Source organism: Anabrus simplex, chromosome 4, assembly GCF_040414725.1.
Source record: "Anabrus simplex isolate iqAnaSimp1 chromosome 4, ASM4041472v1, whole genome shotgun sequence".
NCBI classification, from domain to species: Eukaryota; Metazoa; Arthropoda; class Insecta; order Orthoptera; family Tettigoniidae; genus Anabrus; species Anabrus simplex.
Window position 1 is genome coordinate 393,127,689 of NC_090268.1, and position 15,211 is coordinate 393,142,899.

The following is a 15,211-nucleotide window of genomic DNA, read 5'->3' on the forward strand; positions in this document are numbered from 1 at the left end:
GAAAACCATCTTCAGGGCAGCCAACAGTGGGGTTCGAACCCACTATCTCTCGGATGCAAGCTCACAGTTGCAGGCCCTAACCATACGACCAAATCGCCCGGTGCCAAAGAAACATATAAGGTTATCAAACACGTTTCCTCTTGTGTTTTTACAGAACAATGTCTTTTGTAGTGCGGGCTAGCCAAGGTCAGCCGTCCAAGGCGAACGGCGTTTCTCAGAAACGAATCATCTTTCATAGGTAATTTTGTTGGCCCTCGCGTGGTCTTTGCCTCGGAGCAGGTTGCGATTTTGCCAAGTCACCAATCTCAAGTACAGCAAGCATCAACTGATGACGTAATCCGCTTTGCAGATAAAGAGGGATCCACTCTTTTGTATTAGGAAGTAGCCACAGTCAGATTTCAACATCAGCCACTGGTTGTCGTAGGTCGTGCTCTGAGCCAGGAAGATCGAAGTTCTGAACTAAATAAGAGTTTGAGGTAAGGCAGTAATGTTCAAATTGGTTCTGTCGGATTTATGATGTAGTACGGTTTGTCAGATTCAGTTCGACGGTAGTTCTTTTGATATGCTGATGACCTATTTTTTTTGCTAGTTGCTTTACGTCGCACCGACATAGCTAGGTCTTATGGCGACGATGGTATAGGGAAGGGCTAGGAGTGGGAAGGAAGCGTCCGTGGCCTTAATTAAGGCACAGCCTGGTGTAAGAATGGGAAACCACGGAAAACCATCTGCAGGGCTGCGGACAGTGGGTTTCGAAACCACTGTCTCCCGGATGCAAGCTCACGGCTGCGCGCCCCTAACCTCACGGCCAAGTGGCCCGGTGACCTGATTTTTAACGGCCATTTCAGTTAAAATTTTTGTAGTCTATGAAACTTCGTGTTGTATTTGGATATTTTAGCATGATCATCAGCGTTTATAACTCTAACAGAATGTGGAGAAGACCACGAATTTGAGAGCCAAGTAAGAAGTTATTTATCGTACGGATTCTAGGGCCGGGATGTCCGAGAACAAGTTCGGCTCACCTGGTGCACGTCTTTCTGTTTGATGTCCATAAGAGACCTGCGCGTCTGGATGTTGTATTGAACCCCGTGTGATAGGACTGGTAGAATAACACTCAAGGTACCCCTACCTGTCGTAAGAGGCGACTAAAAGGGGCCCCAGGTGCTCTAACTTTGGAGCGTGGATTGGCGACCACGCGGCCCTAATATCTGAGTCCAGGCATTGACTCCACTTACTTGTGCCAGGCTCCTCATTTTAATCTATTCTATCGGAGCTCCCTTGGTCAACGCTTGTTCTTTTCCGACCATGACGGTGTTACCCCACTCGAGGCCTAGGGTGTATTTCATTTCCGCACCTTTCGTGGCCCTTGTCTTTCATTAGCCGGTACCGTCATTTTTTGAAATGCCGGAACCATTCCATGTTTTCTCTCTGATTAGTGTTACATAGAGTATTGTTGCCAAGTTGTACTTCCTCTCAAACCATAATCAGCACCACCGGATGTGGTATGACGATAATAATAATAATAATAATAATAATAATAATAATAATAATAATAATAATAATAATAATAATAATAATGATAATAATACCGGTGTCAGCACGTAGCCTACTCCTGTCGTATAACACCAAGGGGCCTGCTCAAAGCTTAACGTCCCCATCGGACGGACGAATCGCCACCAACAACCTCATATGCCCTCACCGGCTCTATGGCTAAATGGTTAGCCTGTTATCCTTTCGTCAGAGGGTCCCGGTTTCGATTCCCGGCAGGGTCGGGGATTTCAACCTTAATTGGTAAATTTCGCTGGCACGGGAGCTGGGTGTATGTGGCGTCTTCATCATAATTTCTTCATCACGACGAGCAGGTCGCCTACGGGAGTCAAATATAAGGACCTGCACCTGGCAAGCCGAACTTGTCCTCGGATACTCTCGGCACTAAAAGCCATACGCCATTTCATTTTACTCCATACGAACACTGCGGTGAAGTTTGGAATTGAATCCAGGCCTTTGGCACGCAATCTAGTGATTAGAAATTGTATACAACCTCCTCTCCTACCCTGTGGGCCAGAATACCGATGGCGAACATTTTTTCGAACAACGGGACTCGAACCGGCTAATCATGGTGTCAGACCATGCAGAATTCAACGCCTTAACGACCATGTCCACCATGCGGGCTGGAGAGAATTCTAAATGGAATTAGTGAACCACTTTGTGATTGTTTTACGTTCCATGCTTAGTTAACAGTAGTGACATAAATTGGATGAAGGCGTAGTGGATTTTAGTGTGTACTGATCATTCAATCAATACTTATGTCGTCTAAATCTGCACAGTATCACAAAGCGGGAGATAATCCTTCTTCTTTTTCTAAATCTGTTTATCCTCCAGGGTCAGTTCTTCCCTCGGACAGACCGAGGGATCCCACCACTACCGCCTCAAGGGCAGTGTCCTGGAGATTCAGACTTTGGGTCGGGGGATACCACTGGAGAGAATGTTGTGTAACGTGGGGTGCCACAGCTGCTCGAATTTGCGCTGCTGTTGTATAAGGTTCCATCCGGGCCATCCGAATGATGCGGCGATCCTCTCTCACAGTTGTCTATCACGCTGGGCCTGTGCCAGGTCTACGAGTGTGGGTACCTCCATTTGACCACTGCTGCCATACACGTTGTACCGTATGTGCCTGTCGGCCAACACGTGCAGCGATAGTCCTTAGGGATAATCCAGCCTCACACAGCCCAATTATCCGAGCCCTCCCAAACGGCGACAGTTGTTGATAGCGTGCTCTTCTCTGTCGTCGAGGCACGTTTGACGGGGAACACTTCACTGCACAGACTGCAAGTCAACTACCCTACACCAGAGTCCGTATACTGGAGTTGATTCCTCCGCGACCAATCACGTGGTGAGACCTATAGCAACAATTCAATGGGTCTGAAAATTTGATCGTTTACAAACCTACATGGCATCGCTCCATATCTTGAAAATCAACACAAACGACCAATGCCTTCAAGGTGTTGCAATTTCCATTTTCTTAATTTCCATTAATACAATTTAACTTATTATACTTAAGTTGAGATTATTCAAGTAATTATAACAAAAACATAATCTGGATTATCTAATATATTCCTTTAGAAAACGTAGTTCCAAAAATACGTAACCTTTCATTTCTATGTTCCTAACTTTACAAATCTAGTTATTTTTAAAAATAACTTGTGACAAAGAAAAGAGCCTAGAGGATATTGTTGATGTTAATAAAACACACTGAAAAACGAAATGAAAATCCATAGCCTATTTCCATTCATTCGACCGGGTCAGGAATGAATGAAGTCTCTATACAGCGGCAAGGATATAATTGTGCCGGCTGCCGAAGCCTGTCGCACTCTCTTGGGGCAACGATTAATGACTGACAAATGTTATGAATCGATATAGGAGTGTGTTGCTGGAATGAAACATGGCAGGACAAAAACCGGAGTACCCGGAGAAAAACTGGTCCCGCCTTCGCTTTTTCCATCACAAATCTCATATGGAGTGACCGGGATTTGAACCATGGAACCCAAAGGTGATATGCCGGCGCGCTGCCGCCTGAGCCATGGAAGCCCTGCTAATAAAACATACTATCATGTCAAATTTCAAGCAAATTCTTACAACGTTTTTCCAATTATGATGTAAACCGTGCTTTACTGACAATTTGTGACAATCATAACATGACTAAATGAGATACAGCAAGTAGTATACATGGACGTTCATAAAAATATATATAAGAGTAGTCAACATTTTCAGAGTAATAGAGATAAAATACATGTTGACATAAATATGTTTCAGAACTGCGGTTCATCCGAAAATTTGTGTCGCACAGACGCAAACAGACCTTATGGCGGCAATAGGACAGGAAAGAGCTAGGAATGAGAAGAAAGCGGTCGTGGCCTTAATGAAGGTACAGTCCCAGCAATTGCCTGGTGTAAAAATGGGAAACCAAGTAAAACCATCCTCAGGGATGCCGACAGTGGGACTCGAACCCACTATTTCTCGAATAAAAGCTAACATCTACGCGTCCCTAAACGCACGGCCAACCCGCTTTTTAGTAGGAATGTTTAAAGTCACTTACATTGATGCACAACTTATAACAATACAGCTGTCTTCAATATAAAATCTCACTATGTGTGGCATTTTGAACAAAGAGTACCTGCAGATTACAAGGTGTCGTTTGATCAGCACGACGAATCCTCTCGGCCGTTATTTCTTGGCTTTCTAGACCGGGGCCGTCAGGTAGCTGCTCAATTTAAATCACGTAGGCAGAGTGGACCTCGAAGCGGCCCTCAGATCCAGGTAAAAATCGCTGACATGATCGGGAATCGAAACCGGAGCCTCCGAGTAAGAGGCAGGCACGCTAGCCCTACACCACCGAGTCGTTACATCCTTAGAAATACAGCATATATATGAATACTTGGAGTGTATTTTTCAGGTGATAAAAGGGAAGGGTAGGCTGCGGGGTAAGACTGTAAGACTGTCCATCAGGAATACAATTCCATTAGGCACGTAAAAGAACGAATGAGGTGTGTAAATTTTGCGTTTGGAGAAATCAGGACTAGAACTGTCACCATTTGAGGCTGCAGGTGAGGATGTCAAGAGTCAAGAGCAAGGATGGGGCATTGGTAATGGGCGACTTCAGTGTCAGATTTTTCTGGCTCCATGGCTAAATGGTTGGCGTGCTGGCATTTGGTCACATGGGTCCCGGGTTCGATTCCCGGCAGGGGCGGGAATTTTAACAGTAATTGGTTAATTCCCCTGGCACAGAGACTGGGTGTATGTGTCGTCTTCATCATCATTTCATCCTCATCACGACGCGCAGGTTGCCTACGGGCGTCGAATCAAAACACCTGCACCTGGCGAGCCGAAGTCCTCGGACACATCCCGGCACTGAAAGCCATACGCCATTTCATTTCATTTCATTTCATTTCAGTGTCAGATTTGGAAGTAGAACAGAAGGATATTTCTTATCACTGTTCAACTTCCCTTTCCTGTCATTCGCACAAGAGTGTAAATTTCGAGAGATCAATGACCTAATTTACCTTAGAGCAGCATTTGGTGTTCACTTTGTGATTCCAGAGATTATAAGTTCAAATCAAACAATCATGAGCACAGTGGTTTTCAATTTTCCCACCTGTTAGATAATAAAGGTCATGATTGCTTCCTTCCCAGTCCTAGCCATTTCCTGTCGCATTGTCACTAGCTCCCCCTGTGGAGCAGTGGTGGAGTATCTGCCTCCGGATCCCAAGAGAGGGGGCTCGAGCCTGGTAGAGGTAGTCGGATTTCTGGAGGGTGGAAAAATATCTTTCCGAAACTGCATGTTATACGATATCGGCACGTAAAGATCTTTGATGGCAATTGATGTTCACCGAACTAAATTAATTAAAACTTAGCCATGGACTCCCAAAACAGATTCGGTTCACTCTGCCATCTAGTAGGCCTACAGTAAAACAAAGAGTCGAGATTGATGAACAGGCAGCCAGGGACGTCAAATTAACACGCCTGCGCACAGTAGCTAAGGCCATAGATTATTATTATTATTATTATTATTATTATTATTATTATTATTATTATTATTATTATTATTATTATTATTATTATTATCCCATTGTCACCAAACTCCCTGTCTTTGTCGGCATGACATTAAACCATTAGGAAATAAAAGAAAAATACATTTTCTTATTTTTAATAGAGTAGTTGAAAATATTAGAAACTGAACATCAATCATTTTGACAGTTTCAGCTAAAATGATACGCCAAGGCATCTTGAGAATTTTCAGCCTACATCCAGAAACTCGTGTGTTGCTCCTTAACAGATGTACCAGTGCATCAGCAGTGCAACATGATCTTAAGGATGTGAGGCCCTTCGAGGAGATACCAGGACCCAAGCCATCGGAAAACGATCCCACATTCCTCCCAGGAATTGGTGAGTAGTTTCACGTCAATCAATCAATCAATCAATCAATCAATCAATCAATCAATCAATCAATCAATCAATCAATCAATCAATCAATCAATCAATCAATCAATCAATCAATCAATCAATCAATCAATCAATCAATCAATCACTGATTACCACTTTCGGCCCTGGTGGAACATATCCTGTCAATTATTGTTTTTTGAGCCTTTTCTTAAGTGACTTCAAAGAAAATGGAAATTTACCGAACATTTTCCTCGATAAATTATTTTAATTCCTAATTCCTCTTAAGACAAATGAATATTTGCCTTAATTTGTACTCTTGAATCTCCAATTTTATCTTCGCATTATGTTTTCTCCTATCATTAAAATCTCCATTCAAGCTTACTCATCTACTAATGTCTTCTCACTCCACTGATAGCTCGGAATATACCGCGAAGTCGAGCAGCTCGTCTCCTTAGTATACCCTGCATAAAAATTCGTAACATTTTCTGAACACTACCGTTTTGTTGGAGCTAATCCATAACATATCATAGCGCTGCGGGACTGCGTAGCTCAGGCGGTCGACCCACTGGCCTACTGAGGTCAAATTGGCGGGTTCGATCCCGAGTGTGCCCGGTGGCATTCGATGGTGTTCAAATACGGTAGCCTCTTCTAGGTAGATTCACTGGCACGTTATAAAACACCTCGGGGAAAAATTACGGTATATCGGCGTCTCCGAAAACCGTAATAGTAGTTAGTAAGACGTATTAAGTGTTATTATTTTTATGAATATTTTCTCGTTTAGGGTCAATGGAGACCATATCAAGTAACTATAAGGCATTTCTGGAAGCCTTTTGGTGCAGCCCTAAAGCGTTGAATTCTTTTCCTGGCCGCCAATCTTTTCTCTCCTTTCCAGTCGCTGTTCTGATTTTGCTCATGGTAAAAACTTTTGAAGTTTTTGATCACTGATCTGCATTTTGATCATTTAGATATGTCTTCCTTGTCCGACTCATTGGCTGAATGGTCAGCGTTTAGGCCTTCGGTTCAGAGGGTACCGGTTTCAAACTCGACAGACCTAGTCGGATTTTTATTTCTTTTACAATTGCCTTTACGTCGCACAGACACAGATAGGTCTTAGGGCGACGATGGGATAGGAAATGTGGGAAGGAAGCGTCCGTGGCCATAATTAAGGTACAGACCCAGCATTTTTCTAGTGTTAAAATGGCAAACCACGGAAAACCATCTTCAGGGCTGCCGACAGTGGGGTTCGAACCAACTATCTCCCAGGTTGGAGCCCTAAATTTTGGGATTCCGAGGCTGAGACTCTACTAGTACTTTTCCTTTACCTTTTTGTTTACCGCTTTTCCCACCCCTTAGAAGTCTCGGATACGAACAAACGGATTGGCCCTGTTTTACGGCCGGATGTCCTTCCTAACTCAACCATATATGGAGGGATGTAATTGCTATTGAGAGTTCTGTGGTGGTTGGTCGTGTGGTGTATTGTCTAAATATGAAGAGGAGAGTATTGGAACAAACACAAATACCCAGTCCATGAATCAGGAAAATTAATCACACGCGATTAAAATCCCTGACTCGGCCGGGAATCGAACCTATCTGAAAGGACTTCTTCCTTATTTCTCGACCATTCTACCATCATACCGTTGCTGCTGTCCATCTCATAATTTTGCCGAAGTTTTTCTTTTATAGTTACTTACAATCCTATTATTTATTCATTACACTATAATTCCGGTTCATAACTCCGATATATAGGGAACCATAAAGGCACAACAATACTGCATTGAAGAGTTTCCGCTCTTAATGATACAGGATCAAATAATGCTTCACCTACTCTAATTCTCTGACTTCTGTTTTCTACGAATTTAGCCACCCAATCAATCACTAATTTGTCTACTCCAATAGCCCTCATTTCCGTCAGTAGTCTTCCATGATCTACCCTATCAATAGCCTTGGATAGGTCAATAGTGATACAGTCCATTTTTAAGATACAAAATATCTGCTATATCTTCCTGGAATCCTATAAATCGAGCCTCGTTGAAATAAACTTTCCTAAACACGAACTGCTTTCTATTAAGACGCTTAGTAATTTTGCAATCGTGTCTAATAAGAACAGAAAGAATGATTTTCCGGAGCTTAAATGCAAAACATTTTAATATGACTGGCCTTTATTTACCTGTTTTATGTTTATAATCTTCTCTTTACGCTGGAGCTGCAATTGTAACACTTCATTAATTTACGTTATCTCATTCCTGCAAACAGTAAGCAAGTAAATATTTCAGTTATGGCACTATATCACAACATATTACTTTTCGTATGTCCCAAGTAATCTTATCAACCCCAGATGCTTTTCTTGTTTTCAACTTTTGTATCGTTTTGTAATGAATTTTATTAACTTCGGTAAATTTCAGTACTTCGCCAGAATTTGTAACCTCCTCTATCTGAATATTTTTCTTATATCCAACTATTTTTAAGTAATGCAGACTGAATACTTCTGCCTCCTGTAAACTCTCACGTAAACACTCGTCATCAATGAACCCAAAAATGTGCTTTCTGGAAGCTGTTTCTGCCTAAACGTACCGGTAAATATTCTTCCATTTTGCACTAAAAGTCTTATGATAGTCAATTATCCTTGCCATCGTGTAATTCTTAGTTTTCTGTTTTGAAAAATTCAGTTTCATGTTAAGTTCTTTCAATCTCTCTTTACTTCCACAACCAGTCCTACTGTCGTGTAAAAAAAGTATAGACACCCGAGTTAAATCGTTAATAAAACGTTTATCCTTTGTCACACATAGAAACAAGCTACACAAAATTTAGCTTATATCATTCTACGTTTAATTATATGGAGTAGAAATTTCTATCGTACTCAGTTAAAATTTTTACGCAGCTTGAACCAAAACAGTGCCGGTATTTTTTCCATTTCCAACGCAGCGGTCAGTTTGAAAATTCATAACTCTAAAGGTATTACTCTGATCGTCAGCAAACTTTAATATGGCCTGAAGTAACTTGTTGTTAATCTGTGTACTAGGTTTTTATTTCGTCCGATATTTGTGGAAACGGTTTTTGTTACACATGTTCTCATTGCTGGGTGATCATAGCCGTAACAATTTCCGCTTGTTATGAAGCTCATGATAATGTCAGGCTAAAATCGAAACTGTGTTTTGCCTGCAATTGCAGAATAAAATAAGCTAAATTTTGTGTAGCTTGTTTCTATATGGGACAAAGGATAAACTTCTTACTAACGTATTAAATCGGGTGTCTATAATTTTTTCCACGACAGTAAATCCATTTCTTTCTAACTTTAATTTCCTTCCTCTTGATTTATCTTTGTATTATAGTGGTCTTTACCACTGCTTGCCACCTTTAACGGTACACCTGTTTTCACACTCCTTAACGAGTGTTATCTATCCCATACGCTGTTTAAATTTTTACTTACTATTTCCTACCGATCGCAATTGCCTTTTAAAATATCCGCCATGTATTTCTTATCAACAATACGATATTGGAAAATATTCAGACATTTACAACCTTTCTTTCCATCGCATTTACTTTTTACTCCTACAAACAAAGCTTCGTGACCTGTTATACCATCTGTCTCTTCAGTTTCTCTATAGAGTTCATCTGGTTTTACCAGCACAACATCCAGAATACTTTCCCTCTAGTTGGCTCAACCTTTTTCTGATTCTGCTATTGTCAGTCACAAACATTCAAACGCAGTTGGTCTGCTATGGCTGTCTCCCAGGTGGCAGATTACCTGTCAGTTGCGCGCCTAGACTTCTCTTAATTGATTCCAATGTAGTTGGAAATTTATGAAACACCTCCATTGATACTTTATTCGAATCCTTAATTATTCTTATTTCTCCACCACATTTCCCACATCTGTGGGGTCGCGGGTGCAAAGTATGTCACACATATGTGAATTTGGCCCTGTTTTACGGCCGGATGACCTTCCTGACGCCGACCATATATGGAGGGATATAATTACTATTACGTTTTTCTGTGCTGGTTGGTAGTGTAGTGAGTTGTGTGAATATGAAGAGGAAAGTGTTGGGACAAACACATACACCCAGTCCCCGGGCCAGAAGAATTAATCACACGCGTTTAAAATCCCCGACCCGACCGGGAATTGAACCCGGGACCCTCTGAACCGAAAGCCTCAACGCTGACCATTCGGCCAATAAGTCGGACTATTCGAATCCTTAATTCCTCTTCAAGTAAAGTAGTATTTGGCCCAATTTTTTCTCTTGAATTCTAACATTATCTTCATTTTATGATATTTCGTACCTTTAGAAACGTCACTGAAGCTTATTCGTCCACTAACGTCCTTCCCAGTTTAACTTATTTACCATTTCTTGGTCATGTTTCCTGTCGTTCGCTTTACCCTCGCAGTTAATTTTTGGTAAATTGAGATCAACCGATAAAACAACATTCCTTTATGTGTAATGCCCCACATAACTAATAATCTTATCAAAAAATTCCGTATTAACGTCAGTGCCCACTTTTCCACGTCTGTACACTTCAAGAACATCAAGCTGCCTTTTATATTTAGAGATAAGACTTATATATACGAGGGTCGAGTCATAAGTCATAGCAACTATTTTTTTTTCTCTCGAACAAAAGAAAACACGGAAAATCTAAGGTATACATTTGGAAATAGAGAGCATGTACTGATAGATAGTGCCTGGAGACAAATTCTGACTTCAGAAGATTCTCGTAGGAAAGTGACAGAACAGAGGCCATTGGTAAACATTGTTGTATAATGGTAGAGACAGCAAATACACAAGACTACGTACAAAGGACAGGTCTCCACGGGTTACAGACCTTCGAAATAATCACACAAGGTTTCCACTGTGCGTTGCCAGCGGTGGGACAGGCGCTGAATACCATTCGCTGAATGTGCATCGCTAACGTGTGACACCTCTCTCCGAAATGCTGTTACTATGTCCTCTTTGTTAGCAAACCGTTGTCCACGTAATGGCTTCTTGACTTTGGGGATTAGACCATAGACTCATGGGCTCAGATCAGACGAATAAGGCGGGTGTGGAAAAACCTACGATCATTGCTTCTGTTTGTTGACTTCCATTTTGTGACGCTCTCACTCACAGACTGAACTTGGGGGCATGCTTAGACCCACACTGTTGTTTATATATACCATCTAGTGGCATCATTCACAAGTACAAACCGTACGTTTCCAAATGCATATCTTAGATTTTCCGTGTTGTCTCCTGTTTACGAGAAAAGAAAAATAGTTGCCATTACGTATGAGTCGAACTACGTAGCATTTTACGTTTCTGTTCTTAACTGCTCCGTAGATTACAAATTATTCTCTCATCAGCATGAGCACTCACCCTCCTACCCTTAGTAGCCTGTTTCTACGATAAACACTCCAGTAGCTTGAGAACATTTCTGCATCCATAACAGCATTTCTCAGCTACGATTCAACGCCTATTACAATACTTGGTATATATTTACCTGCTTAACTACTTAATTGTATTTTTTTTTTTTTTGTTTCACAATTCTTCTACAGTTTAACACTAACGATTTAACATTATCCATGCATGATTTACAGCTCCCTATACTCACATAATCGCTCGCAAGTCCACCCCTTTCTTTCTGAATGTACCTCTCTACCACCATGATAAATAAACTCCATGTCAAAGGGAACTACTAGTGTAAGATAAATTTTCTCCCGTAATGTTTCAAGGTTCTCGTATATCTACCCTCTTTTCAACTGTTTGACACAGAGAGAAAATTCAAATTATTCACACACAATGACCATAACATGTACTTTTTATTTCAGGAAATTTATCAAACCTCGATTTCTACACTCTGTCAGAAGCACTTTATAAGAATTACGGAAACATTGTCAGGTTGTCCGGAGTACGGAGTGATAAGCAAACGGTTTACCTGTATGATCCACAGCACATTGAGACGGTAAGTTTTTACTATATGACCTATTAGACACTCTTTATAAATAGCGTCTTCAAGTCTTTAATATGATAGATCATTTCCAAAAAGTACTATAGTCCTTCAGGATAAAATTGATGCACCACAATGATAGAATATATTCAGCTGGAGAGTGTTATCTCCGAGCAGCTTTGTTAATCTAAATTTGAACATCGTTAATCTAGAGCACGCTTGCTCTTAAACGATTATATTTTCGATAAATTTTTCCTGCGTCCATAAACGGTCTAGATCCACATATTTTAAGAATTCCCATAGGACATGCCTCAATTGTACACGTAGAGTTATCATACTCAGAATTCCTTGGCTTAGTTGTTTAAGAAGGGCATATCCATTTTCCTTTGTCTCATCCAATTTAAATCACAATATATATTGGAGTCAGGTAACAGCAAGGAAACATGAAGGATTGCAACGAACGTTGTTGAATTGTTGTTGTAACCTACGGTTTTACTGGGAAGTAACTCCAATTCAAAATTGATATCTGTAGACAACAGAAATGTACAGAACAACAGTAATAATGTACAGATGTGTTAGGGAACAGAGTCTTGTTCCATCTTGTTTCTGACCGTCCCAGTACAGGGATGATATATTGCCTTGATTATGCTGGTTGCGTTAAGTCCTGTGCACTGAAGTAGGTGTTTCGAGTAAATCACTGATCCAGTAATTTTGAGGTTGGTACACTTTTCCGTCTGCTATATTTTGATTCTAGCTAGATGTGCAGCTAAGTAGTTTCCAATCTGAAGTACACCACTGCTTCTTTCCTCGACTTGTTTTTGTTCCTATCCCATGGGTCATTTATTTTTTCCATTTTTACATTGTGGTAAGTTGGGTAGTTTCATTTTTCCATTTTTTTTCAATAGATTTCATTCTCAAGTAGGTACTAGTGTATTTTTTGCTAGTTTGCAACAAATGTCGAGATTTTCTTTAATAAGTATACCAGGCGACTTATTCATAGTCATTTAAGGGAAGCGGTGCGATCAGTAATGGGTTACAATTGGAAGAAAGCTGGTGTGTTCTTAGACGACAGAGGGGTTGTCAGCATCATATTTTCTTTATGTGTGAGTGTCCAACCATTGTCCCGTTTATGTACGGGATCGTGTATGACGTGAGATGAATATTCGAACAGAGCTTGTACGGTCGCGGGACTTTCGCGACGTCAACCTCGTCAGTTGAGTTAATGAATGGAAATGGATGACGTGAAATATGACAAAAGGGAGGGATAGGGTGAGACCCGCTGGCGGTAAATAGCCTAATCCTGTCGAATATGACTAAGGGAACTGTTCAAGCCTGTACGTCGCCATCCGACGGACGAATTACCAATGACAGCGTCAGAAGTCCTCACTCCGTTTGAAGACTGCGGAGAGTGATTAGAAATTGTACATCACCACCTGTCCGCCTCTGTCATGTAGTGGTTAGTGTGATTAGCTGCCACCCCCCAAAGGCCCGGGTTCGATTCCTGGCTCCGAGATGAAATTTGAAAACTGGCACTAAGGCCTCGAGCGGGGTCCACTCAGCCTCAGGAGGTCAACTAAGTAGAGGGGTATCAACTCTCACTTCGGCCATCGTCGAAGTGGATGGATTTCCGTGGTTTCCCTATTCTCCTCCGGGGAATCGTCTAGATGGTACCTAACTTAAGGCCATGGCCACTTCCTTCCCTCCTCCCACCCCATCTCAGTTAATCTTCACATACCCCACACAAGGCACCTAGTTAGCATAGCAGGAGAGGCCGCCTGAGCTAGGTACTAGTCCTCCGCCCCAGTCGCGTCCCCGAACAAGTATCTCACGCCCTAAAACACTGCCTTTGATGCGGTAGAGGTAGGACCAGTGCTGAGTCTTGGGGAAAATCCAACCCTGGAGGGTGAACGGATTATAAATGTAAACTAACAAACCTACCCGCGCTTCGCAACGGAACTCTACAATGTATACGGATTTCTCCGTAAATTAGGGTTATATTAAATTCCAAGATTTTTAGCGCTATCCAAAAAACAAAACAGGGAGGACGCCGTACGTTGTTTCCGATGAAAGGTAGGCATTGGGGAAGTTACGTTGATAATAGCAGGCCACATTTCCTACTGCCAATCATAATCGAGTTCGGGAGTTTCTACTATAACAGCACGCTCACTTGGCTAACACTATTCACAGTAGAGGTGGAGACTTTTCATCATAAATACAGGCCCCTTTTCCTAATGTCAGTCACAATCGAGTTGGAGATATTTGGTTATAATCGAGGAATGCAGCGCTACCTAACGTATCAAAAATCGAGATACGACAATAAGACATTGGACCAACCTTCCCCAGGATGAGTATACTTTGAATGTGAAGTTTGGTCCAGATTTATCCAGCCGTTTCGCCATGAACAAACACAGAGTCACGAAAAATAGAAACCACTGATAAGGTCTGAAGTTGACCTAAAACGGAAAAATACTTGAAAAATAGGAAAAACTAATTAAATTATGGACACCCCACACCCTACAACATTATCTATATAGATACGCATGGACACGTTTATAGGTACAGACCTTTAATTCGAGAGTTACTGCTTTGAAAATGTACGACATATCGACAAACGGATTTCACTGTAGGACGCTGCTTTTAGTGTTCTACATGGTTGGTCCTATAACATTTTCTCGTATCTCCTGTATTTATGGGTTAGATAGAGTTAGAATTATTGAATAAGTTGAAATTCGGGTACAGTTTTCACACATTTGTTTATGTTTTTGGTACTCATGTAACAGCTGGATCATAAAATTTGGCTACCATATGGCCACTGGACGTGTCAATGCGCATTCTGAATGTATTGATTCTATCCAGCCTATAATATATTCGTTTCTAAAGTACAAAAATTAACTTGAAATCGATAAATACAGCTCTATTTAACATATAAGGGATAGAGATACGACAAAATGGCACAGGTCGAATGTTGATCTCTCCAAATTGAACAGCGATTTTGCTATCTGTTTTGTGATACGACTTACCGTTTAGCCAGCAATTATCCCGAAACTCAGGTCTGTACCGTCATTAAATTTGCATCTATATTTCGATATTCTCCCTGGCCAAAACTTATACATTTGAAGAGCATGGAATATTTCCTCAAAGAAAAGAGTGTCCCGGTTAGCACTCGGATACATACGGAGTAATTAAGGAAGAAAGTAATGCAGTTAAGAATGTTGAATTTTTAATAGAAAATAGGATTATAACTGATGACCTGATGTCAGTCGCATGGGAGATACCGTAGATACCATGTGGATGTATTGGAAAATAAAATGTCCACCAATAAATTGTGGTTTGTGAGTTACGAATGTAAGAAAACGGTAACAGG

The 15,211-nt window shown here is 41.2% G+C and overlaps 1 protein-coding gene across 1 annotated transcript in view; it reads left to right on the plus strand.

Annotated features, from left to right (window-relative positions):
* Positions 1 to 399: 399 nt before the first annotated feature.
* Positions 400 to 15,211, plus strand: part of LOC136872034 (probable cytochrome P450 12a5, mitochondrial) — a 60,438-nt gene continuing 45,626 nt past the window's right edge. The window contains exons 1-3 of the mRNA XM_067145857.2: positions 400 to 476; positions 5,752 to 5,940; positions 11,729 to 11,862. Of these exons, the coding sequence (XP_067001958.2) occupies positions 5,763 to 5,940; positions 11,729 to 11,862 (312 nt within the window). The 5' untranslated portion in view covers positions 400 to 476; positions 5,752 to 5,762. The remainder of the gene's footprint in view (positions 477 to 5,751; positions 5,941 to 11,728; positions 11,863 to 15,211) is intronic.